Source organism: Mustela nivalis (genome assembly GCF_964662115.1).
Source record: "Mustela nivalis genome assembly, chromosome: 17".
In the NCBI taxonomy this organism is placed as follows: domain Eukaryota; kingdom Metazoa; phylum Chordata; class Mammalia; order Carnivora; family Mustelidae; genus Mustela; species Mustela nivalis.
The window spans coordinates 61,052,900-61,070,418 of NC_139036.1; the positions used below are offsets into that span (position 1 = coordinate 61,052,900).

General features: G+C 67.6%; 1 protein-coding gene and 2 long non-coding RNA genes across 8 annotated transcripts in view; 2 read left to right on the forward strand and 1 right to left on the reverse strand.

Annotated features, from left to right (window-relative positions):
* Positions 1-17,519, forward strand: part of LOC309850933 — a 1,194,231-nt gene that overhangs the window by 984,421 nt on the left and 192,291 nt on the right. The gene's annotated exons all lie outside the window — the stretch shown is intronic.
* Positions 1-17,519, forward strand: part of BAHCC1 (BAH domain and coiled-coil containing 1) — a 60,242-nt gene that overhangs the window by 15,237 nt on the left and 27,486 nt on the right. For all 6 annotated transcript variants that reach the window (XM_082705397.1, XM_082705398.1, XM_082705394.1 and 3 more), the window contains one exon: positions 11,515-11,694. In XM_082705397.1, the coding sequence (XP_082561523.1) occupies positions 11,515-11,694 (180 nt within the window). The remainder of the gene's footprint in view (positions 1-11,514; positions 11,695-17,519) is intronic.
* Positions 5,301-14,158, reverse strand: LOC309850935. The gene is made up of 3 exons (XR_014304540.1): positions 13,695-14,158; positions 13,302-13,393; positions 5,301-8,418 (listed from the first exon to the last, which is right to left on the reverse strand). It is a non-coding gene; the product is annotated as an uncharacterized lncRNA (long non-coding RNA).

The window sequence follows — 17,519 nt, forward strand, 5'->3', positions numbered from 1 at the left end:
CAGGAATCCGGAAAGATTAAGTCCGAAGGGCCCTCGAGTGGGAGACGGGCAGACGGAGTGGGAGACGGGCAGATGGTCCTTAGAGTGTCCAACACAAGGGGAGGGGCCAGCACGCGACCCCACGCAGGGGCCTCTGTGGCTGCTGGCGCCTGCAGGGATCAAGGGCTGAGGTGACCTCGGGCTTGGCTTGACGGGAAGCTGGGGGGCACCTGTGTGTCTGTGTTGCCAGGGTCAGGAGGTGGCCGTCCGGCCAGGGTGGGGCTAGGGGAACTTCCCACGTAGACCCAGATGTTGGGCTTTTCTGCAGAAGCAGATCTGTACCCTGAGTTGCCGACTCCCCTCCTGATCCTTCCTGAAGGTTCCTTCTTTGCCCTGGGCTCCCCTGTAAATGCAGCAGAACCTCTCCCTGCCCAGGTTCTGTGGCTTCTCTATGCGTTAGTGAGGTATTGCTGTGTAACAGATCGTCCCAAACGTGGCGGCTTAACGCAGCCAACACGATTGCCTCGTACTCCCTGGGGGTCAGGAATCGGAGTCAAGGGGGCAGCCAGGGCTGTGGGCATCTCAGGGCTCGGCGGTTGGGGGGTCCCCTTCCAAGCTCCCCCCGCGTGGCTGCCACAGGCCTCCGTTCCTTACTGGGGCCGGCTGCGGACGACGGTTCTGTACAAGTAAGTCTAATCCCTCCCACGCCCAGGGGAGGGATTGCATAAAGGCGTGAATACCAGGGGTCGGGGGCGTTGGGAGCCCCACTCCATCTGGACCCTCCTGAAGCTGTCACGGCCCCGGAGGCTCTGGAGGTTGTCCCCTGTTCCCCCCACCCTCCCGGGCTCCCTGCGTGGGACCTGGCCCAGCCTCTCAGCCTCTGTCCCCTCTTGTCCAGCTCAGCCCCCTCCTTGCTCTGCAACTCTGTCATCATCCCCTCACGGTGACCCCTCCCTGGCCTGTCCCCTCCAGCAGCCTGCTGCCTGCCCTGCAGAGGACCCAGACCAACAGGGATCTGCTCTGCAGGCTGGGCATGTTGTCCTCTGACCACCTGTGCAACGTCTGCTTCAAGACACGCCACCGGGGGACGCCTGGGTGGCTCAGTTTGTTAAGCAGCTGCCTTCGGCTCAGGTCATGATCCCAAGGTCCTGGGATCGAGCCCCGCATCGGGCTCCTTGCTCGGCAGGGAGCCTGCTTCTCTCACTGCCTCTGCCTGCCTCTCTGCCTGCTTGTGTGTATTCTCTCTCTCTATCTCTGGCAAATAAATAAAAACCTTAAAAAAAAAAAAAAAAAAAAAAAGACATGCCACCGGCAGGCCTGTGACTCAGCCCCAAAATGGCCTCAAGGACGGTGCAGGTCACTGAGAGATCCCAGGGCCGTTGTCAGAGGCCAGGGTGCCTGGCCTGTGGTTTCCTCAGCTTCCAGGCTGGGCCGCGGTGGGACTGGGTGACCCCGTGTGTGGCGCGTGCTCTCCATAATCGTTTGTCTAGTGAATGACCTGGGTTAGAGTTTCCGTGTCCGGACGGAGCCCAGGCTCCAGGCTGCGGCTTGGGTGACAGGGACGTGGCCTGGTGAGGTCTGGGCAGCACTTTTCACGCCGTTCTTGAGCCAGGTGCCTGCCCCGGGGGGGTCAGCAGGTGCCCTGGGCTTACCTGCCCCCCGCCCCGCCCCTGGGAGCCAGTGCCGGTCGGGGCAGACCCTGGGAACCTCGCCAGGCCCTGGGTCCCTCTGGGGCTGCGTGTGAGGTGCCCACTGGGGCCTTGTCCTGTCCGGGCAGCCAGCACAAAGCCCTTCCCTCTTCTGATTGTGTTGCACACAACACTTGCTCAGAGCTCAGGCTGTGAGTTGGGCTGAGGGGATCAGTCCTTAGGCTCAGGGACAAGTCCCGCGGGGCTGACGGGGTCCTAGTGACAGAGCTCAGTGAGACCACTTGCTTGCCCTGAGGTCACACTGGGAGCAGGGCGAGAGCACGGGGCTCGGGGCTGAAAGCCCAGGGCTGGTTCTCTGCCCCCTTGCCTCCTGCCCTGGCCGCTGGCAGGCCCCAGGCCTCCGGGAACCAGGGAGCAAAGGGCTGGACGCTGAGGTGGGAGCTTCAGGGGACACCGCTGAGCCTTTGTTCCGGAGGAAATTCTTGCTGGGTTCCCCCAGGCATGGGCCCCCAGGGGCTCCCCTGGGCTGGCCGTCAATCCGGCCCTTCTGGAAGCCACCCCTCCCTCCTCGGGGCTGCTCCTCTTCCTGGGGGGGGTCTCGGATCCGGGGTCTGCTGTCCCCCACCCCAGAGCTGCTCTTCTTGCCCTCAAGAGTCCCCGGAAACACCATAGTTTCACCTCTGAGAAGTGAGGTGAAACTATGGTGTTTCTAGAGCTGAGAATTCCTTCTGTCTGTCCTTCTAGAAGAAGCTGGAAGGATGCGGACAGCCCACGGGGCACACTCCATCCCGCGCCCGCCGCCCTGCCCTGCGAGCACCGTGGGCCCAGCACCACAGGCTGAGCACTGTGCATGGGGCCAGGTCTGTGCCTCCCGCCAGGAGCCAGGAGCAGCCCCGGGGGGGCCAGGCCTTTTCCTGCTTCTGGCCCTGGGGACTAAGAGGCAGTGGGGAGGGCTGGGCCTTCCGAAGTTTGGGCTCCCTGGAGGTCTGTGCCAGGAGAGGCCCAGGCCCCGGGTCGCTTGGCCCGCCTCTCTGTTGGGAGTGTCGGCTGTGGGTGCCGCGGGCTGGCCCAGACCCCGTCTCCCTCCCGGGGCCCCTTGGGGATTTGGTCGTACTCGGTGGCTCGGGGGCCGGTCACCGTGGCTCTCTTCGCCGGACACCCCCAGGCCTCCACGCGGCCGAGGGCGTGGGCTTGGCAGGCCTCCCCGGGTCCGCGTCCTCTGCCTGCACCTCCCCCCACACCAGCCCTGCACGGCGATGCAATCTCACTGGGAAATACAGCATTTCTCGCTAATCAGACCCCCGCCCTTTCCCCATCGCCTCCCCGACCCTCGTGTCTCACAGCCACAGAGCATTTGCCGGCGCTCACGTGCCCGTCGGGACTTCCCTCCGCACCCCGAGGCCGTCCTGTTTGTGGCCTTTGCCCTGGGGTGCTCCCTGGCTCTCTGCCCTTCCTGCTGGTCTCCCCTCCTTCAGGGCCCCCCTGCCTGGCCGTGAGCAGACCCCTGTGGCTGAGAGGCCCCCCTCCTGAGCCGGTGCTGGTGCCGACCAGGCCCGAGGCAGGACCAGCTTCCCCGGGGGCCTGGGGTCAGCCTGGAGTCCCTCTGGCCACCCGCCTTGCCCGCACCCCGTGCTCGCTGGGGCACCCGGGTCAGCCCGCCGGGTCAGCCCCCCATCGGGTTGAGGTCCTGGGAACCCTAGACTCGCCCGGGGCCCACGCAGGCCCTGGGCCTCTTCTGCCGGGGCTGGAGGGTGTTGAACGGCTCGGGGGCATGGCCGGGTGCTGAAGGCAGGGCCCTGTGCCGGCCCTGGCTGAGTTTCACAGAGGGGGCTGGTGCGAATGGGGCTTGAGAAGTCAGGAGTCGGGAAGGGACATGGTTTCCGGGAAGGGGCAGGAGGGTGAGCCCCATACTTGCCAGAGGGCAGGGACACAAGGAGAGAGTGGCGCTGGCAGCAGGGACCCGCCGACCTTCTTGAGAGCGTACCGGTCTCTCTTTCTCAGAGACCAGAGGCTGCTGCGTGCAGCGACCTGCGGCGGTCTCGGGTCCCCCTCCTGGCCCCACGCCAGGACACCGCAGCCCGAGCCAGCCCTGTTCTGGGAGTCAGGCCCTTGGTCCCCTGTCCTCAGGCACGAGGCCGCAGAAGCCGGCCCGAGTGCTTGCAGCGGCCCGGGGGGAGCTCTCCCAGCCCAACATGGTGGCGACCCCACGGCCAGCGATCGGGACCCCAGGGTGCACAGCTGTCCCTGTCTCAGGTCCCACCACCACGGAGCTCCCGCCTAGGTGTGGGTGCAGGGGCTGGCTCAGCCTGTAGCCTTGTTCCGCGTCTTCGGGAGGGGACTTTGGATCCCTCCACGCCCACCCAAGCCAGCCCAACCTCCGGGCCTTGCAGGGTGCAAGGTGGGAGCTGTAGGGGGCGCTGGGGCAGGGTGCGGGGCGTCCCCTTCTTCCCCCAGGAAGATGTGGGGCCTCTAAGCGCCCCACCCCGAAGCCACCAGCCTCCGGGCAGGGTGCGAATCTTGCCTTTACTTAGGACAGCAGAGGGGTCTGTGAACTCCACTGGGAGCAAGAGGCTGGACTTGGTGGCTTTGGTCCGGCTTGGAGAACTGAGGGAACCGCCTCTGTGGCCAGCGGGCTCGGGGACAGCTTGGGGGACGGCTCAGAGGCCAGAGCCTGGGCAGCTGTAGCACGCAGGCCCTCGGCTCCACAGCTGGTGCCCAGCTTGACCTACAATGGCGGTGGCCTCCAGGTAGGGGAGGGCCCTTGGTCTAGGAGGTACCTTGGTCTAGGGTTCTGACTACCCCTACGGGAGGGATAAGTGGACGGTTGGGTGGACGGTTGGGTGGACGGATGGGTGGACGGACCCACAGGTTGGGAAGGTGCCCCAGATGGTGGTAAGCCTGACCCCAAGTGGCCTTCATCATCCCACTCCTGTCTCCTACCCCTTCATTGCCCCTGCCTGCTGCCCTTGGAGCTTCTGCCCGATGCAGGCAATGATGTCGCCTTCATGAGGCTGGGGCAGGGGGAGGAAGCTCACACCTGCCAGACATCCGTCTAATGCCAGGCCATGCGGGACACTCTGGCCGGGTCCACTTGGCAGACAGGGAGGGGCTGGCCAGCAGGGCAGACTCCTCACCCTTCAGGCATGGAGGCTTCCATTGGGGTCCATCCTGTACTGGCATGACCGCTTAGACCACCCTGTGAGCAGACCTGCCTGGGCCTCTGTCTGACCACAGCTAACACAGGGCAGGTCCAGGGGAAGCTGGAGGGCATGGGGGTCCGGGCCCAGGGCACAAGGGGGCAGAAGACCAGCATCTAGACCCGCACGGCCACCTCCTTGGAGCTGGCTTCTTTCAAGATGGTGCCTTGCTTAGGCCGTGCGGGGGTGGTGCTGACCAGCCCTGGCCACCTCCCCATGCCCCCCCCCCCAATATTTTGCTGCCCTCGGGAGTGTCCTGGAGGCGGAGGTGCCGGCTGCCTGCCAGAGAGTGTGTGCAGGGAAGGGAGGCTGCGGGAGAGCAGGGGCGAGCAACAAGGGGGCGGCCCTTGGCCGCTGCTGCCTGGACGCCCCGGCCGAGGGGCCCTCTGAGTCGCTCTCAGCATCGAGTCCGAGGGCGGCCCCTTTGCCCAGCCAAAGGGCTAAATTTACCCTTTTAATAAGAACCAGACTTATATCCGATTTTCCTTTTCTTTTATTAGTTCTGGGCTGTTGGTGGTTGGGCCCCTGTCATCCTGCCTCCACGTCTGTCCGCTGGGTGGTTCGGCAACCACAGAATTTTCCTATTATGGCCTGAGAACTGCTGCCTTTGGGCCAACCCGGGCTTCTGGAAGGTTCTCCTGGGCCATTGGAAAGGGGCTTCCCATGTGACGCACTCGTGCTTCTGGGCGGGTGCCCCTTACCCTGGGCTGCCTCCGCCTCGTAGGGCTGGGCCGGCCAGGAGGCTCCCCCGCGGCCTCACATTCCTGCCTCCTGTCTCTGGCCCTCTCCTCTCCCGGTGGCCGGTCTCAGGCTCCTCTTGTCTGGCCACCCTCTCGGATTGTGGACAGCAGCTGCTGTCGCTGGGAGGGGCGCTCGGGGACTCCCAGGGCCGTGGTGGCAGAGGGCTGCCTGGAGGCCGGGCAGGGCTTGGGTCTGGCCAGACCGAGTGAGGGAATGGTGCTGGACCGGCCGACATCCGGGGGCTGCCCGCTTGCGGCCGGAGGGGACTGCCCCAGATCTGGACGATGCGTGGGTCCTGGCGAGGCAGCGCAGCAAGGCAGGCCCTGCAGGGGCGCGTCCCCTATCAGAGAGGGCTTTGTGCCAATCTAAGCCGCTTCTCTGCGGCAGAGAGGGTGGGCTGCTTGTGGGGAGGTGGGCCTGGCCACGTGGCCTGCCAGCTGTCCCCCGGCATCCACATGACTCCTGGAGCCACGTTCAGGTCCAGGTGACCGGGGCTGAGCAGCTGGCTTGGGGCGCGGGAGTTGGGAGCGCGGGAGCAATAGTTTGGTGCTAACTAGGGCTTCCTCCCACCACCACCGAGCCAGGGCGCATTCCCACCTCCCGGGATGGAGGAGGAGGTGGGCAGGACCCAGGTAGCCAGTCCGCCTGCGGTCCCCTCAGGTGGCACCCCGCGGAGCAGACAGAACCAAAGGCCAGGAGCCTCTTCCAGGGTCCCAGCCGGCGAAGGGACCGGTTGGTGGCAGTCGAGCTCTGGGAGGTGGGTCTCGGGCCCCGCACACAAGAACACGACGGCGTGCGCGCTCAGAGCCGCGTGTCCACACCTGTACCCAGGGTGCGGGCTGAGCCCGCCGGCGTGTGCACCCATGGCCACGTGCGCACGCTCCCAGCCACGCAGCCAGGCCCAGACGCCACACGGGCGCCCGCACAGTGCCCCTCGGCCACCCTCTGCCCCGCGCGTGTGCTCACCATCCTCTCACGCCTGGGCCGGTGGTGGGTTCCAGCCCCGCGGGACCATCCCCTGGGTGCATCTGGAAACGGAGCCTCCGGAGCACACCCAGAGCGGCTCCCTGGGCGGCGCTGTGGGGCTGCTGGGCAGGGGCGGTCCCAGAGCGGCCCCTCCCTCCAGGGCCGGGTCGCCCCATCCCCGACCCCTCTCCCACCTGCTTTCTAGCAGGCTAGGCCAAGTCCTCTCCATGGTCATCCAGGTGGGACCGAGGCCGGTCACCAGCTGGCTGCGCTCCTTCCTCGTGTCCTGTCCCGGAACGAGAGGGCTGTGGCCAGGCCCTGCCGTGGGCTGCCCGTCCTTCCTGCCTCTTCTTCCTGACCGCTCCTTCCGGGCCTGGCTTGGCACGGAGGAGCCCTTTGGTTCCCTAGACAGACCTCCCGTCCCTCCAGTGTCTCAGCTGCCTTTGGTGTGCCGGGGGAGACCCAGGGATGACCCCGGGAGAGTTGGGGAGCCCTGCAGGGCCTGGGGCGGTGGGGAGCCCGAGCAAGTGTGAGTGGGAACTGGTGCATACGGAGCCGGGGAGTGGCGTGCCGGCTCCTCGGCTGGGCTCCAGGAAGGGCTTGGTTCTCGGGGGCGGCTACAGCCGTCTAGGCCTTTCCTTTGCAGCACATCTGGGTTTTCAGAAAGGGAGGCGGCTGTCCCCACGGTTTACTCAAGACAACGCAAATACTCATTGTGCCCAGCTCTCTGAGCCCCTTCTGTCTGCCCGTCTTCCCTCTTCTGCTCCCTCTGCCATCAGCCTGGGGTCACAGAGAGGAGACCGGCTTCCCGGTGTTCCCACCGTAGGACAGCCTGGTGCGGAGGTGGGGGCCGGACGGAGAGGGGGTGCGGTGGTACTGTGGGCACCTGACCTCCCGAGTCCCCAGGCCTAGGGTGTACTGGCACCCCAAACCCCGCGTTGCTGCTGGTCGGTCTCCGTGGTCCCTAGACGGGGCCTCCCCGGCTGCAGCTGTGCTCTGGGCCGTGGCAGGTAGGCCTCCCAAACAGAACAGCCGTGGAAGGCCCAGCTGGGCTGTTTGTCCGGGCCACCCGGAGCCACCTCTGCCAGGGCTGATGCAGCTCGTCGCCGGCCGGCCGCCAGCCTCTCTGCGCAGCAGCCTGTGGGCGGAGGCGGGGCTCCATGGTCACTCAAGCCTGGCTCCACTGGGCCGGCCGCCACGAGGGACACAGCCGCCACAGCCGTAGCCCAGGTCGTCTGGGCCTGGGGATGAGGGGTCAGATGGGGCTCAGGGCCGGGGCTGTGCCTGAGGAGCCAGGCCGCTGGGGGGTGTCAGCAGGCCCTTCCAGGAACCCTGGCCCCTGGAGCCGTCTCCTCAGCCAGCCTGGCGCCCAGGCCTCCGCGGGGTACTAGGCGAGCTTGGGCAGTGCTGGAGCCAGGACAGGAGCCCTATGTCCAGCTGGGGCTGGTCAGGCACTGGGGGCCTGAATGTGCAGTACAGACGGGCCGTTTCTGGGCCCACGAACACCTCGCACCGCGTCCAGGCCTCTTTCCTGAAGTCATTCCACACATGTACTTTATCTGTGATGAGATCGGACCGTGCACACTGGTGGGGCTGGGACGGCCTTGGAGAGGACAGGCCTCATTCAAACCGCAGCAGAGGTCCTTGGGACCATGGAGTCCAGATGCCCCGTGGTGGGCCTGCCGTCGGGGCTGCATGAAAGCAATTACTGGGAGGTCTGTAGAGCCCCTGGTCTGAGAAGGGCCGGTGCCAATGGCTCTAGAATTGGGGGTCCTAGCTGGGGGCAGGGGTGTCCTAACCGAGCACCTCTCTGGCCTTCCCTGATGCTCCGGGCTCCCACTGTCCCTTCCCAGGCTGGTGACCACGACAGTCCGTGGGCAAGGACCCTGCCAAGAGGAAAAAACCCTTCAGCCCAGTTCCCGGCCAGACTTGGCCGCGAGGCTCAGCCCTGGCCGAGGCCCAGGCCGCCTCAGCTCACGCTCTGTCTGGGCTGGCTACTGGTTGTCGGGAGGGGCTGGGGAGGCAGCAGCCAGGTCAGCCCAGGCCCCTGCTGGCCAGGCACATTGCCATCTCCAGGCTCCTTGGAGGTGGAGGTGACAGTGAGAGCCAGCTGGGGGGGCTTCATCAGCCCACTCCCTGCCCCCCACCCCCCATAGTCACCCCCCACGCCCCGGGCAAGGCCGGCTGGACCTTCAGCTACTTCTGAGCTGCTCAGCCCGAGTGGCAGGGTAGAGACTGAGCCCTTCTGAGCAAGGAGTGTGGAACCCCATGGCACAGGATTCGGGCCAGGAGACTGGCCTGCGCATCAGGGGGTGTGTGAACCCCCCGCCCCCCAGACCTGGTGCTGCAGACTGGGGATTTAGGAGTGAGTCTGTGACGGTGGCTCAGGGATGGGGTGTCCGTGTGGGCAGTGGGGGTACCGGAAGCCCCGGTGGCACTGTGTCTGGGCGAGGGCCTTGTGGTGTGCTCTTGGGGCCAGAGGCCTCCAGTGACCCCTGCTTCCTTCCTGGAGGGCACTTTACAGTGAAGGTGCAGGCCTCACATTTGTATGACAAGCCTCCTCTGTTTTCAATATGAAAGGGAAAGAGAGGAGAAGCTTCCCAGGGCCAGGGACCACCAGAGGCAGCAGGGTTCCATGGGGGGGCTGGGGGGGGCAGAAGGTGGAGGAGGGGCTGGGCTGGCAGGCTGTCCCACCCCCTTCGTTGCCCATGCCCTGAGGCACGGGTCGCTTCTCCGGATTCTGAGAAACCATCTCTCTGAGGATCCCCAAGAATCCCTCACCCCCGACCCCCGGTCAGGAGATGGGCTGTGTGGGGCGAGGTCGACCCCAGGCTGGGGGCTCTGGCTCAGTGGGAAGTATGTCTCCTGCCCTGTGGAGTGGAGAGCCTGGGCTGGCTGAGCCGAGGTGCTGCCCCTCCCCCACACCCCTTGCAGTGCGACCCCCCCCCACCGGGATGGTGTCAGAGCAGGGCACCCCGAGAGTCTCCACCCACCCGAGGGCCAGGATCCGTCACCCAGGGCCATGGTGTCCTGGCACCTGCCCAACCCAAGATTTCAGCTTTGGACCGGCTACCGGCCTCAGGCCTGCACCCCGTCTGTCCTGGCCCCAGGTGGGTCTTCAGAGGTTGCCTGGTGCCTGGACCCACCTCCAAGCCTCAGCGTCCCTGGACCCGAGAGCCAGAGGGCCCTGTGCAACTCTGAGCTGCATTTCCCGCCCAGCCTGAGGCCTGGCCCTCCGCCTCGCCCCCGCAGTGTGGGAGAGCTCAAGGTGCGGGCTTCTCAGGCTGAGCTCCTGGAGAAATCCTTTATCCAGACCCAATTCTTGGACTCGGTTGCCTCCCAGTGTCCCGGGAGGAGCAGGGTGGGAGGGATTTCCCTGGGAGGGTGCGGGGGTGGGAAGCCCTGGGAGACTCAGGCTGGCCCGGGCGAGGCAGGAAGAGGCCTGCTCATCCGCCAGGCATGGCCCCCCCGGGGTCCCTAGAGCCCAGCAGAGGCCGCCCTCCTGCTCCTGCCCCTCCACCCACGGCCTCTGGAGGCCGACACTTCCCTTCCCAGCCTAGAGTCCCTCCTCTGGCTGGACTCCTGTGGTCTGGCGGCGGCCCATGGCAGTCCCAGCCCTGCGGTTCGGGAAGTCCCTGGCTCGTGGGCACCTTCGTCCCCTGCCCCTGGGTCCTCTCGGGGTCTCCGTGCAGCCTGACACCCACCACACAGGTCAGGTTGAAGCCCGGCCCCCCGCCAGTGCTCACAGACCCACCTCCGTGGCCTCCGCCCAGGGAAGACCTCTTTCCTCCCGTGATGTCCCATTCGCTCACAGGCGGGGTAGGAGGCCAACAGGGTCCCCATCGGGGCCGTCCCTCCCTCACCGCTGCTCTGGGCCTCCTCTGTGCTGAGTCACCCCGTGTCTGGGAAGCTCCCAGGGCCAGGCCAGGCTGGGTGAGGAGTCATAAATTCCCCCCGCCTCCCGGGCTGGGAAACCGCCGCCCTGACTCACCTGGGGCAGGGCCTGCTGCCCGTGGAGACCCCCGAGCCCCTGCGAACCCCACCGGGCCCCTGCACTCAGCCCCACGGGGTGGTGAGCCCGCAAGTCCCGGCTCCCCGTCCGCTGGGATGGTCCCAGGCCTGACTCACAGCCCGTGGAACAGAGGGGACCAGGTGCGACCAGAGTGGGGGGCCGCCCAGCCCAGCCCTAAACTACCGGCCAGGCCCCCGGGGCTGCGCGCGGTCTGTGAACACACATGGCCGGTTGGCGTGCAAATCCCGGGAGGCCCGCTCGGCCTGGCCGTGGCCTCTGGATTTGGGCAGAGGGGACACCCAGTGGCGAGGGTGCAGGTGTGCCTGGAGGGCCACGAGGCTGGCGTCCAGCGGAAGCGCAGAGGTTTCCTGGGAGGCCGATGACTGTGTGCGGTCGCCTGACAGCCCGGCTGGGGCCTGACCCCGGGAGCCCCCCGTGGCTCTGAAAAGCGGGTCCCGGCCTTCTCCGCGGGCTTCTCTCATTTCGCTTCCTGGGACGGGGTTGAGGAGCCTGTCGGATGGGGCAGGAGGTTGAGGACCCCACTGCGGGGAGAGGCCATTCTAGCCCCGTGCTGCCTGCACGGTGACCGAGGCCACGGGGCCCACCAGGCTGGGGCAGGGGGACCGGGGACACTGGAGCTCTCTAGGGAAGTGTGGGCAAAGCGGTCTGGCAGGTCGGCCGTGGCGGGGGGACCGTGGTCTGGGAGAGTTGGGGACTCTCGCTGAGCAGCTGGCTCCCTGTGGGCACAGTGCTTGGCATCCGGCTTGGGGGGCGGCAGAAGTGTAGACAGTCACGGGAGGGCAGCGGATCCCAAATGTGCCTGTCGGGGGCCTGGATGGGTGGGTCCTCCTGCCGGTGACCTCTGAGCTCTTTGAGGACAGAGAGTAGGGGGCTCGAGAGTCAGCACCGGGGCAGGGCTCCGCGGCGGGGCAGCTCTGCTCAGACTCACTGTTGTCCCCCGTGTCCACAGCCGGCAGCCGTCTGATGGGGAACTCCCCGGCCTCCTCTTTCATGGGCAGCTTTCTCACCGGCAGCCTGGGCTCAGCTGCCCCCGCGCACCCCAGCGGCCCCACCCCAGCCCCCTCGGAGCAGGCCTACCGGGCCTCCCACCCCGCCACCTCCCAGATCTGGTTCTCCCACTCCCACGAAGGTAAGCCCAGGGGGTGGCTGGCGTGAGCAGAGGGGCTCCCTCCCCTGCTGTGGCGTGCCGAGGAAGCCCCCACGGGGGAGGTGGTAATTGGTTGGAAACGGGTTGGTGGGGGGGGCACCAAGCAGTGGTCCCGGCCAGATGTGCACCACAGATGAGCAGAGGGAGGGAAGGGGTGCGGCCGAGAGGGCTCTGGGAGAGCTGAGGAAATGTGGAACACAGCTGGGCAGGCCGGGGCCGGGCTGCACCCTCTGCCTGGGGCTGCACCCACCTCCCCAGACTCAGAGCGGTATGGGCTCCAGATGTGCCAGCTGGGAGGGAGGCAGGGGAGGGGAGGGGAGAGCTGTCAACATGCTCACCCCGCCACCTTGGGGGCCTGGCCGGGAGCAGAGTCCCTCCCAGGCTCCCGGCCTCCCCGTGGAACGCAGCCCGAGGCACATGGGCCATGGCCCCGGCCCCCCACTGGGACTCGGGGGCTCCCCGCAGCGTCCCCCGCTCTCCCCGGTCTGTTCAGCCCCTTGGTGCGGCGACGCCAGGAGCAGCCGAGCCCCGTGCCTGCTGGCTCCCGTGCGGCCCCGGAAGGGTTAAGGCCGGCGGCGCTGGCTGGCACGCGGGGAGGTAATTGCAGTTGGCAGCGGGCACGGAGGGCTCTCGGCTCCTGGCACCGGCGCCGCCGTAACTCAGTGACGGCTGGGCGGCAAGCTCGGCGTTTGCAGAGCGCGTACCCACACACCGCGCCTGCCGCCGTGTTCCAGGCCGGGAGATTAGCGCCCGGCGCGGCTGGAGAGCCAGAGAAACTTCTTTGTGCAACAAGAAAGGGGCTGTTTTCCAAACAGGACAGGTGACAAGTGAGGGACAGTTGTTAAAATAATCTGGGCTTTAAGCGCCGTGCGGAGTGCACATGACGGCCGGGTGATAAGGAGCGGCTCTCCTTCCCCGCGGAGGGAGGCCGGGCGGCCCGGGCAGCCAGGGCGGGACCCCTGGCCCCTACGCAGCCCAGTGTAGGGGTGTGGGGGTGGCGGGAGGCTTGGCTGGCAGCCGTGGGTGGGCCCCAGGCACTCTGCGCCTCTCCCCCGGGCCCCTCCAGCCCTTCCGCCTTCTGTGTCTGCCGGGCGAGTTCCCAGCCCTGGCGGGAGCATCTGGGAAGGATGTCTGTGGGAGGGAGGAGGGCGGCCGGGGGGGGGGGGGTCAGGCAGGGGGAGGCCTGCAACAGCCACAGGAACCACCTCTTAATAACGAAGTAACGGCCACGCTGCACCCAGGTCCAGCCGTAGGTGCACAGGCGCTCCCCGGCTAGCTGACTCGGTTTCCCCTCTGTGCGGGGGGTGGGGGGCCCGTGGTCCGGTCAGCAGCTCTGCTCCAGGAGGCACGGACCCCCACCCCGTGTCACCCTTGGGGACCTTGTCAGCGTAGAGGGCGGTTTGTGGGCAGCGCCACCTGCCCTGGGGCCCAGGGAGGTGTCCCTGTCCTGCCCCCCGGGGGGCTGCAGGGAAGGCGGGAGGGAGGCAGCCTGCAAACAGCGCCCTCAACGGCCTCCCGCCACTCACTTCCCCTGAGCCAACGGCTGCCCCTGCATTGGGAGATGAGCTGCGGGCCCCGGGGGCAGCTACCTGGCGGAGTGGGGTCCCCCAGCCTCTGCCCCAGCCTCTGCGGCCTCCACCCTGTCCTGCGTGCTCCAGAGGATTCTCGGAGGCAGGCCAGCCTGAACGGGAAGGGGGTCAAGGCTAGAGCACCCCGAGGGCACTTCTCCCTCTCAGGCTGGCCCTGAGGTCTGTCCGTACCCCCCCGCCCCCGCCCAGACACGACCTGCACCTGCTGGGGCTTCACACGCCCGCCGCTTGGTGCCTGCCAGGGCGAGGGGCTCCGTGGGCAAGGCAGGTGGGCAGAGGACAGAGAAGAGGAGGCGGCCTCCGAAGCTGGGGCGTGTGCGGAGCAGCCCGAGGCCCAGGCCTGGGAGAGGGAGCAGGGAGAGTGCCCCCCACCCCCGACCTGCCCGGTCCTACCTGAGGGAAGCTGCCGTGTGTGTGTGTCCTGGGGACCGTGCAGCCACCTGCGCCGGCCAGGCCCGTGCCTCAGTTTACCCCCTCACCACCTCCCTTCTCTCCGCCATCCACGGAGCGGCCCCGCCTCGGGATCTCCTTCCCGCGGGGGTTCCCCTGCCCTCCGCCCTCTGCCTGTCTGCCTGCCGCAGCCTCGCTCCCCGACGGGCCACGTGGTGCCGGCTGCCTCGCCGTGAGCTCGGAGCGTGAAGGCCGGCGGTGGGGGGGGGGCAGAGCGAGCAGCAGCGCCTGCTGGCCGGCTGCCCTGGCACAGTGCCCGGCTGCTAGTCTCACTGGGTGCCAGCTGGCTCCCCGCGTGCCGGGGCCTGTTTCTCTGCCGTGTGTGTTCGCAGAGAAGGGGGGTGAGGCGGGCGGGGGGCACGCGACACGGCCGGAGAGCGGGGGCCGCCAGGCATGGTGGGCTGCCTGGGCGGGCTGCTTTGAGGGCTGGCTCTCACCCTCGTCCTGCTTCCTTCCGCCGCCCCCGGGGCTGGGCAGGCTGGCAGGCGCCCAGCAGCGCCTGCTCACCGCCCCTCCTTGGCCGGGGGCCGGCCCGGGGCTGGGCTCCTGAAAGGCCCGGAGGCCCGGACCGGGCGGCAGGTGGGGGCCAAGTCAGGGGAGGGGTCCAAGGGACCCCACGGCACCCGCAGCTCCAGGCAGGACTGCCCACTTTTCCGTTGGGGAACCCGGCTCGGCATCTGGGGGGGCAGCCATCTGAGCAGCGCCCAGGCTTCCTGCTTCCCTGGCAGAGCAGCTGGGTGCCGGGGAGGCTGGGGCTGGAGAAGCCGCCGGGAACATCTGGCCTGGGGCAGGGCCTGGCGGGCCAGCCCGCAGGCCTCCTGGCCGCCTAGGCTCGCCCCAAGGAAGGGACCTGCCAGAAGCTGGACGTTCCCCTCTGAGGCTTAGGGTGGGAGTGGGCTGCGGAAGTGCAGGCAGGGGTGAGCCAGTGTCCAGCAAGGCTGCCTTGGGTGGGTCAGAGTGGGGGGGCGGGGGGGCACAGCGCAGCTGGTCCCATGGTCATGGAGCCTGGCCCCTCTCTCCCCACCCCACCCCCAGCTGCAGGCTGGGACCACCCACAGGGCCGTGAAAGGAGATTCTGTTCCTGGGGGCTCAGCTGGGGAGGGGTGGGGCCCCCAGCGGCCGTGCACCACAGGCTACTGCGGTCTCTAGTGCCACCTGGACGGGGAGCTGTGGGAGGAAGCAGGCCCTTGTGCCGTCCACGGCAGTGGCCCCCAGGGGGCTCTCCAGCAGAGGCGGCTACTGCTCTCCCCCGGAGCTGGGCCAGCCTCCAGTGGGTGCTCCCTGATGCTCCCCAGCTTCCCATGCAGACGCTGGGGAGGCTGGAGCATATCTGTGCGAGGGCAGAAGGGTCGCCCAGCACCCCCACCTCCGTGGGACCTCCGGCCATCCTGCCTCCCAGAGTGTGTGTTCCAGAGCCACGGAGAGGAGCCGTGTGAGGCGGGTCTCCCTCCTGAGCCCCAGCGCCTCTCCCCCCCACCCTGTCCGCCCCTTCTCCCTCTCCTGGCCTCCATTCCCCTGATGGCCTGGGACTCTGACCCCACAGAGCCACTGACGACCGCCCATGTCTGTGGTCACCCTCACCCTGCCCCCCTGACCCCGGCCCCTGCTGGAAGGAAGGGGGTGGCTCGTGGGATGGCTGGGCGCTCTGAGATCTGAGGACAGAGTGTGGGAAGGGCCCCAGCTCCCCAGGTCCCAACGTGGAAATCAGGGAGGCCCGTCTCCTGCGGACCTCGGACCCCCTCCAGAGCGTCCTTGGGGCTGTTGCGTGGCCTTCCCTGACCCTGACGGGGTGCTCCGGCCCTGGCTGCACCCTGCTCTGGTCCTTGTCTCCTGCGGGTCCCAGTCCCCTGCTGCCCGCCCGCCCCGCCCCCACCGTGGGCCCGAGTCTGGCGCTCAGGCAGGCTTCCTCCACGTGGCTCCTAACTTGTGCAGTTGGTTGCTGAGGGCACAGGTCCCCGCCTGACCCCTGGGAGGCTAGTCCCGGGCAGGGTCACTCTGCCGGTCCAGCCTGTCTTGCGCTGCTCCGGGTCCTGCGCCACAGGTGGCCCTGAGGGCGGGAGGCCCGGGCCAGTCCCTGGCTCTAGGTCAGGCCGGGAGCCCACGGGTGTGCTCAGGATGACGGCATTTTGTGGGGACCCTGGCCCAGGGGCGGCACGTGCATCGTTTGCTTCTCGGAGCGACGCCGTGGCAGGTGCGCGGCTTTTCACCCGTCTTACAGGGGAGGGAACAGGCCGGGGAAAGTGTGTGGCGGGCTTTGAGTCTAGACAGCCCAACTGAGAGACTGTCCACCCCTCCCCTTTCCTCGGCAGCCCCAGGTCCCCCCAGCCCAGGCTCCCTCCGCCTTCCTCATGTCGGGAATGGGCACCCCCATTCCCAGCTCCTGCGGGGACCCAGGTAGTGTGCTTGTCCCGGGCAGCCGTGGGGGGGCAGGGGGTGGTCAGGACCCTGCTGGACCAGCCCCAAGGCCGCTGGCCCTTGCAGGGGTCACCTTCACTGCTCAAGAGTGGGTCCTGAAAGGCTGGGGGAGCCATGGCCCCCTGGGCCTCTGTTGCCCCGGATGCACCCAGCTGACTGGGAGAGCCCTCCTGACCCAGGGTGGTATAGTCTCACACAGCCTGCTGGCCAGCCGGTGCCCGGCAGAGGCCTCCCTGAGCGCTTGCTGTGTCTGTCGGCCGTGTCCCCCGTAGCAGCTGTCCACTGCTGGGCCGGGGCCTTGGCCGCTTCCTGGGCTGACGCCTGTAGTGCGAGCACGGGTGAGGACAGCACCGTCTGGGCTGGGGAGAAGTCCCCAGGTCACTGCCCGGGCAGACGGCCGGTCTGCGGCACAACTGTAGATGGGGCTGGGTTGGGGTGTCCTCGTGGCTCCCAGGATCCTCTAGGCTTGGTGACCGCCTGTGGCCGGGCCACCCAAACCCTGGGGCTTGGAGCCCTCCAGAGGGCGAGTAGGCCGGCCTGGTGGGCTCCCGAGTAGCCAGGGTTGTCCTGGGGGGTCTCCGTGAAGGTTCTGGGGATCACGCCAGTTTGCCCCCAGCCCTCCCAGGCCCTCAGGCCCCGCCCCTCTCTGAGGGAGCTCTGCATCTGCGTTCAGGGCAGCACGTGCCAGGAGCCTGGGCTGTCCGCAAACTGCCTGGATCCCGGGCAGGCTGCCCGCTGCTTTCATGCCAGAGCCGCCCAAGGTGCAGGGCCTGGCACCTTCCCCCGGCTCTTAGCACTGCTGTGGGCCTGGGATGAGACCGGCGCTGCCAGGCCCTGCACCTTGGGCAGTGGGGGGCACCTGAACCGGGACGTTGACAGATGCTATGAACCTGGAACCACCACGAGCCCACACTTAGGCCCCGACCCTCAGCTATGGGAGGCCGAGGTGCGGGCACTCCCTGAGGGCCGAGCTTCCAAAGCCCACTCCGTCCTGGAGAAGGGGTCTCCCTCTGGAAGCTCAGCCTGGACAGCCTCCGTCCGACCGCCGAGTGTGAGGGGCCTCTGGACGGAAGCTGGGAGGACATGGGCAGGGGCCGTCGCGAGGCTATTTCGCGAGGCTATTTCGAGCAGGGGTGGCACGTCTCCTGCTCACTGCCCGTGCCTCCCCTTCCCGGGACAGAGGTTATTAGTCAATCGTGGCACTCCAGGTGCATGTGGCTGCAACCTCAGAATCCTTTTTTTCTTTAAGTATTTTATTGATTTATTGGACAGACAGAGATCACAAGCAGGCAGAGAGGCAGGCAGAGAGAGAGGGGGAAGCAGGCTCCCCGCCGAGCAGAGAGCCCGATGCGG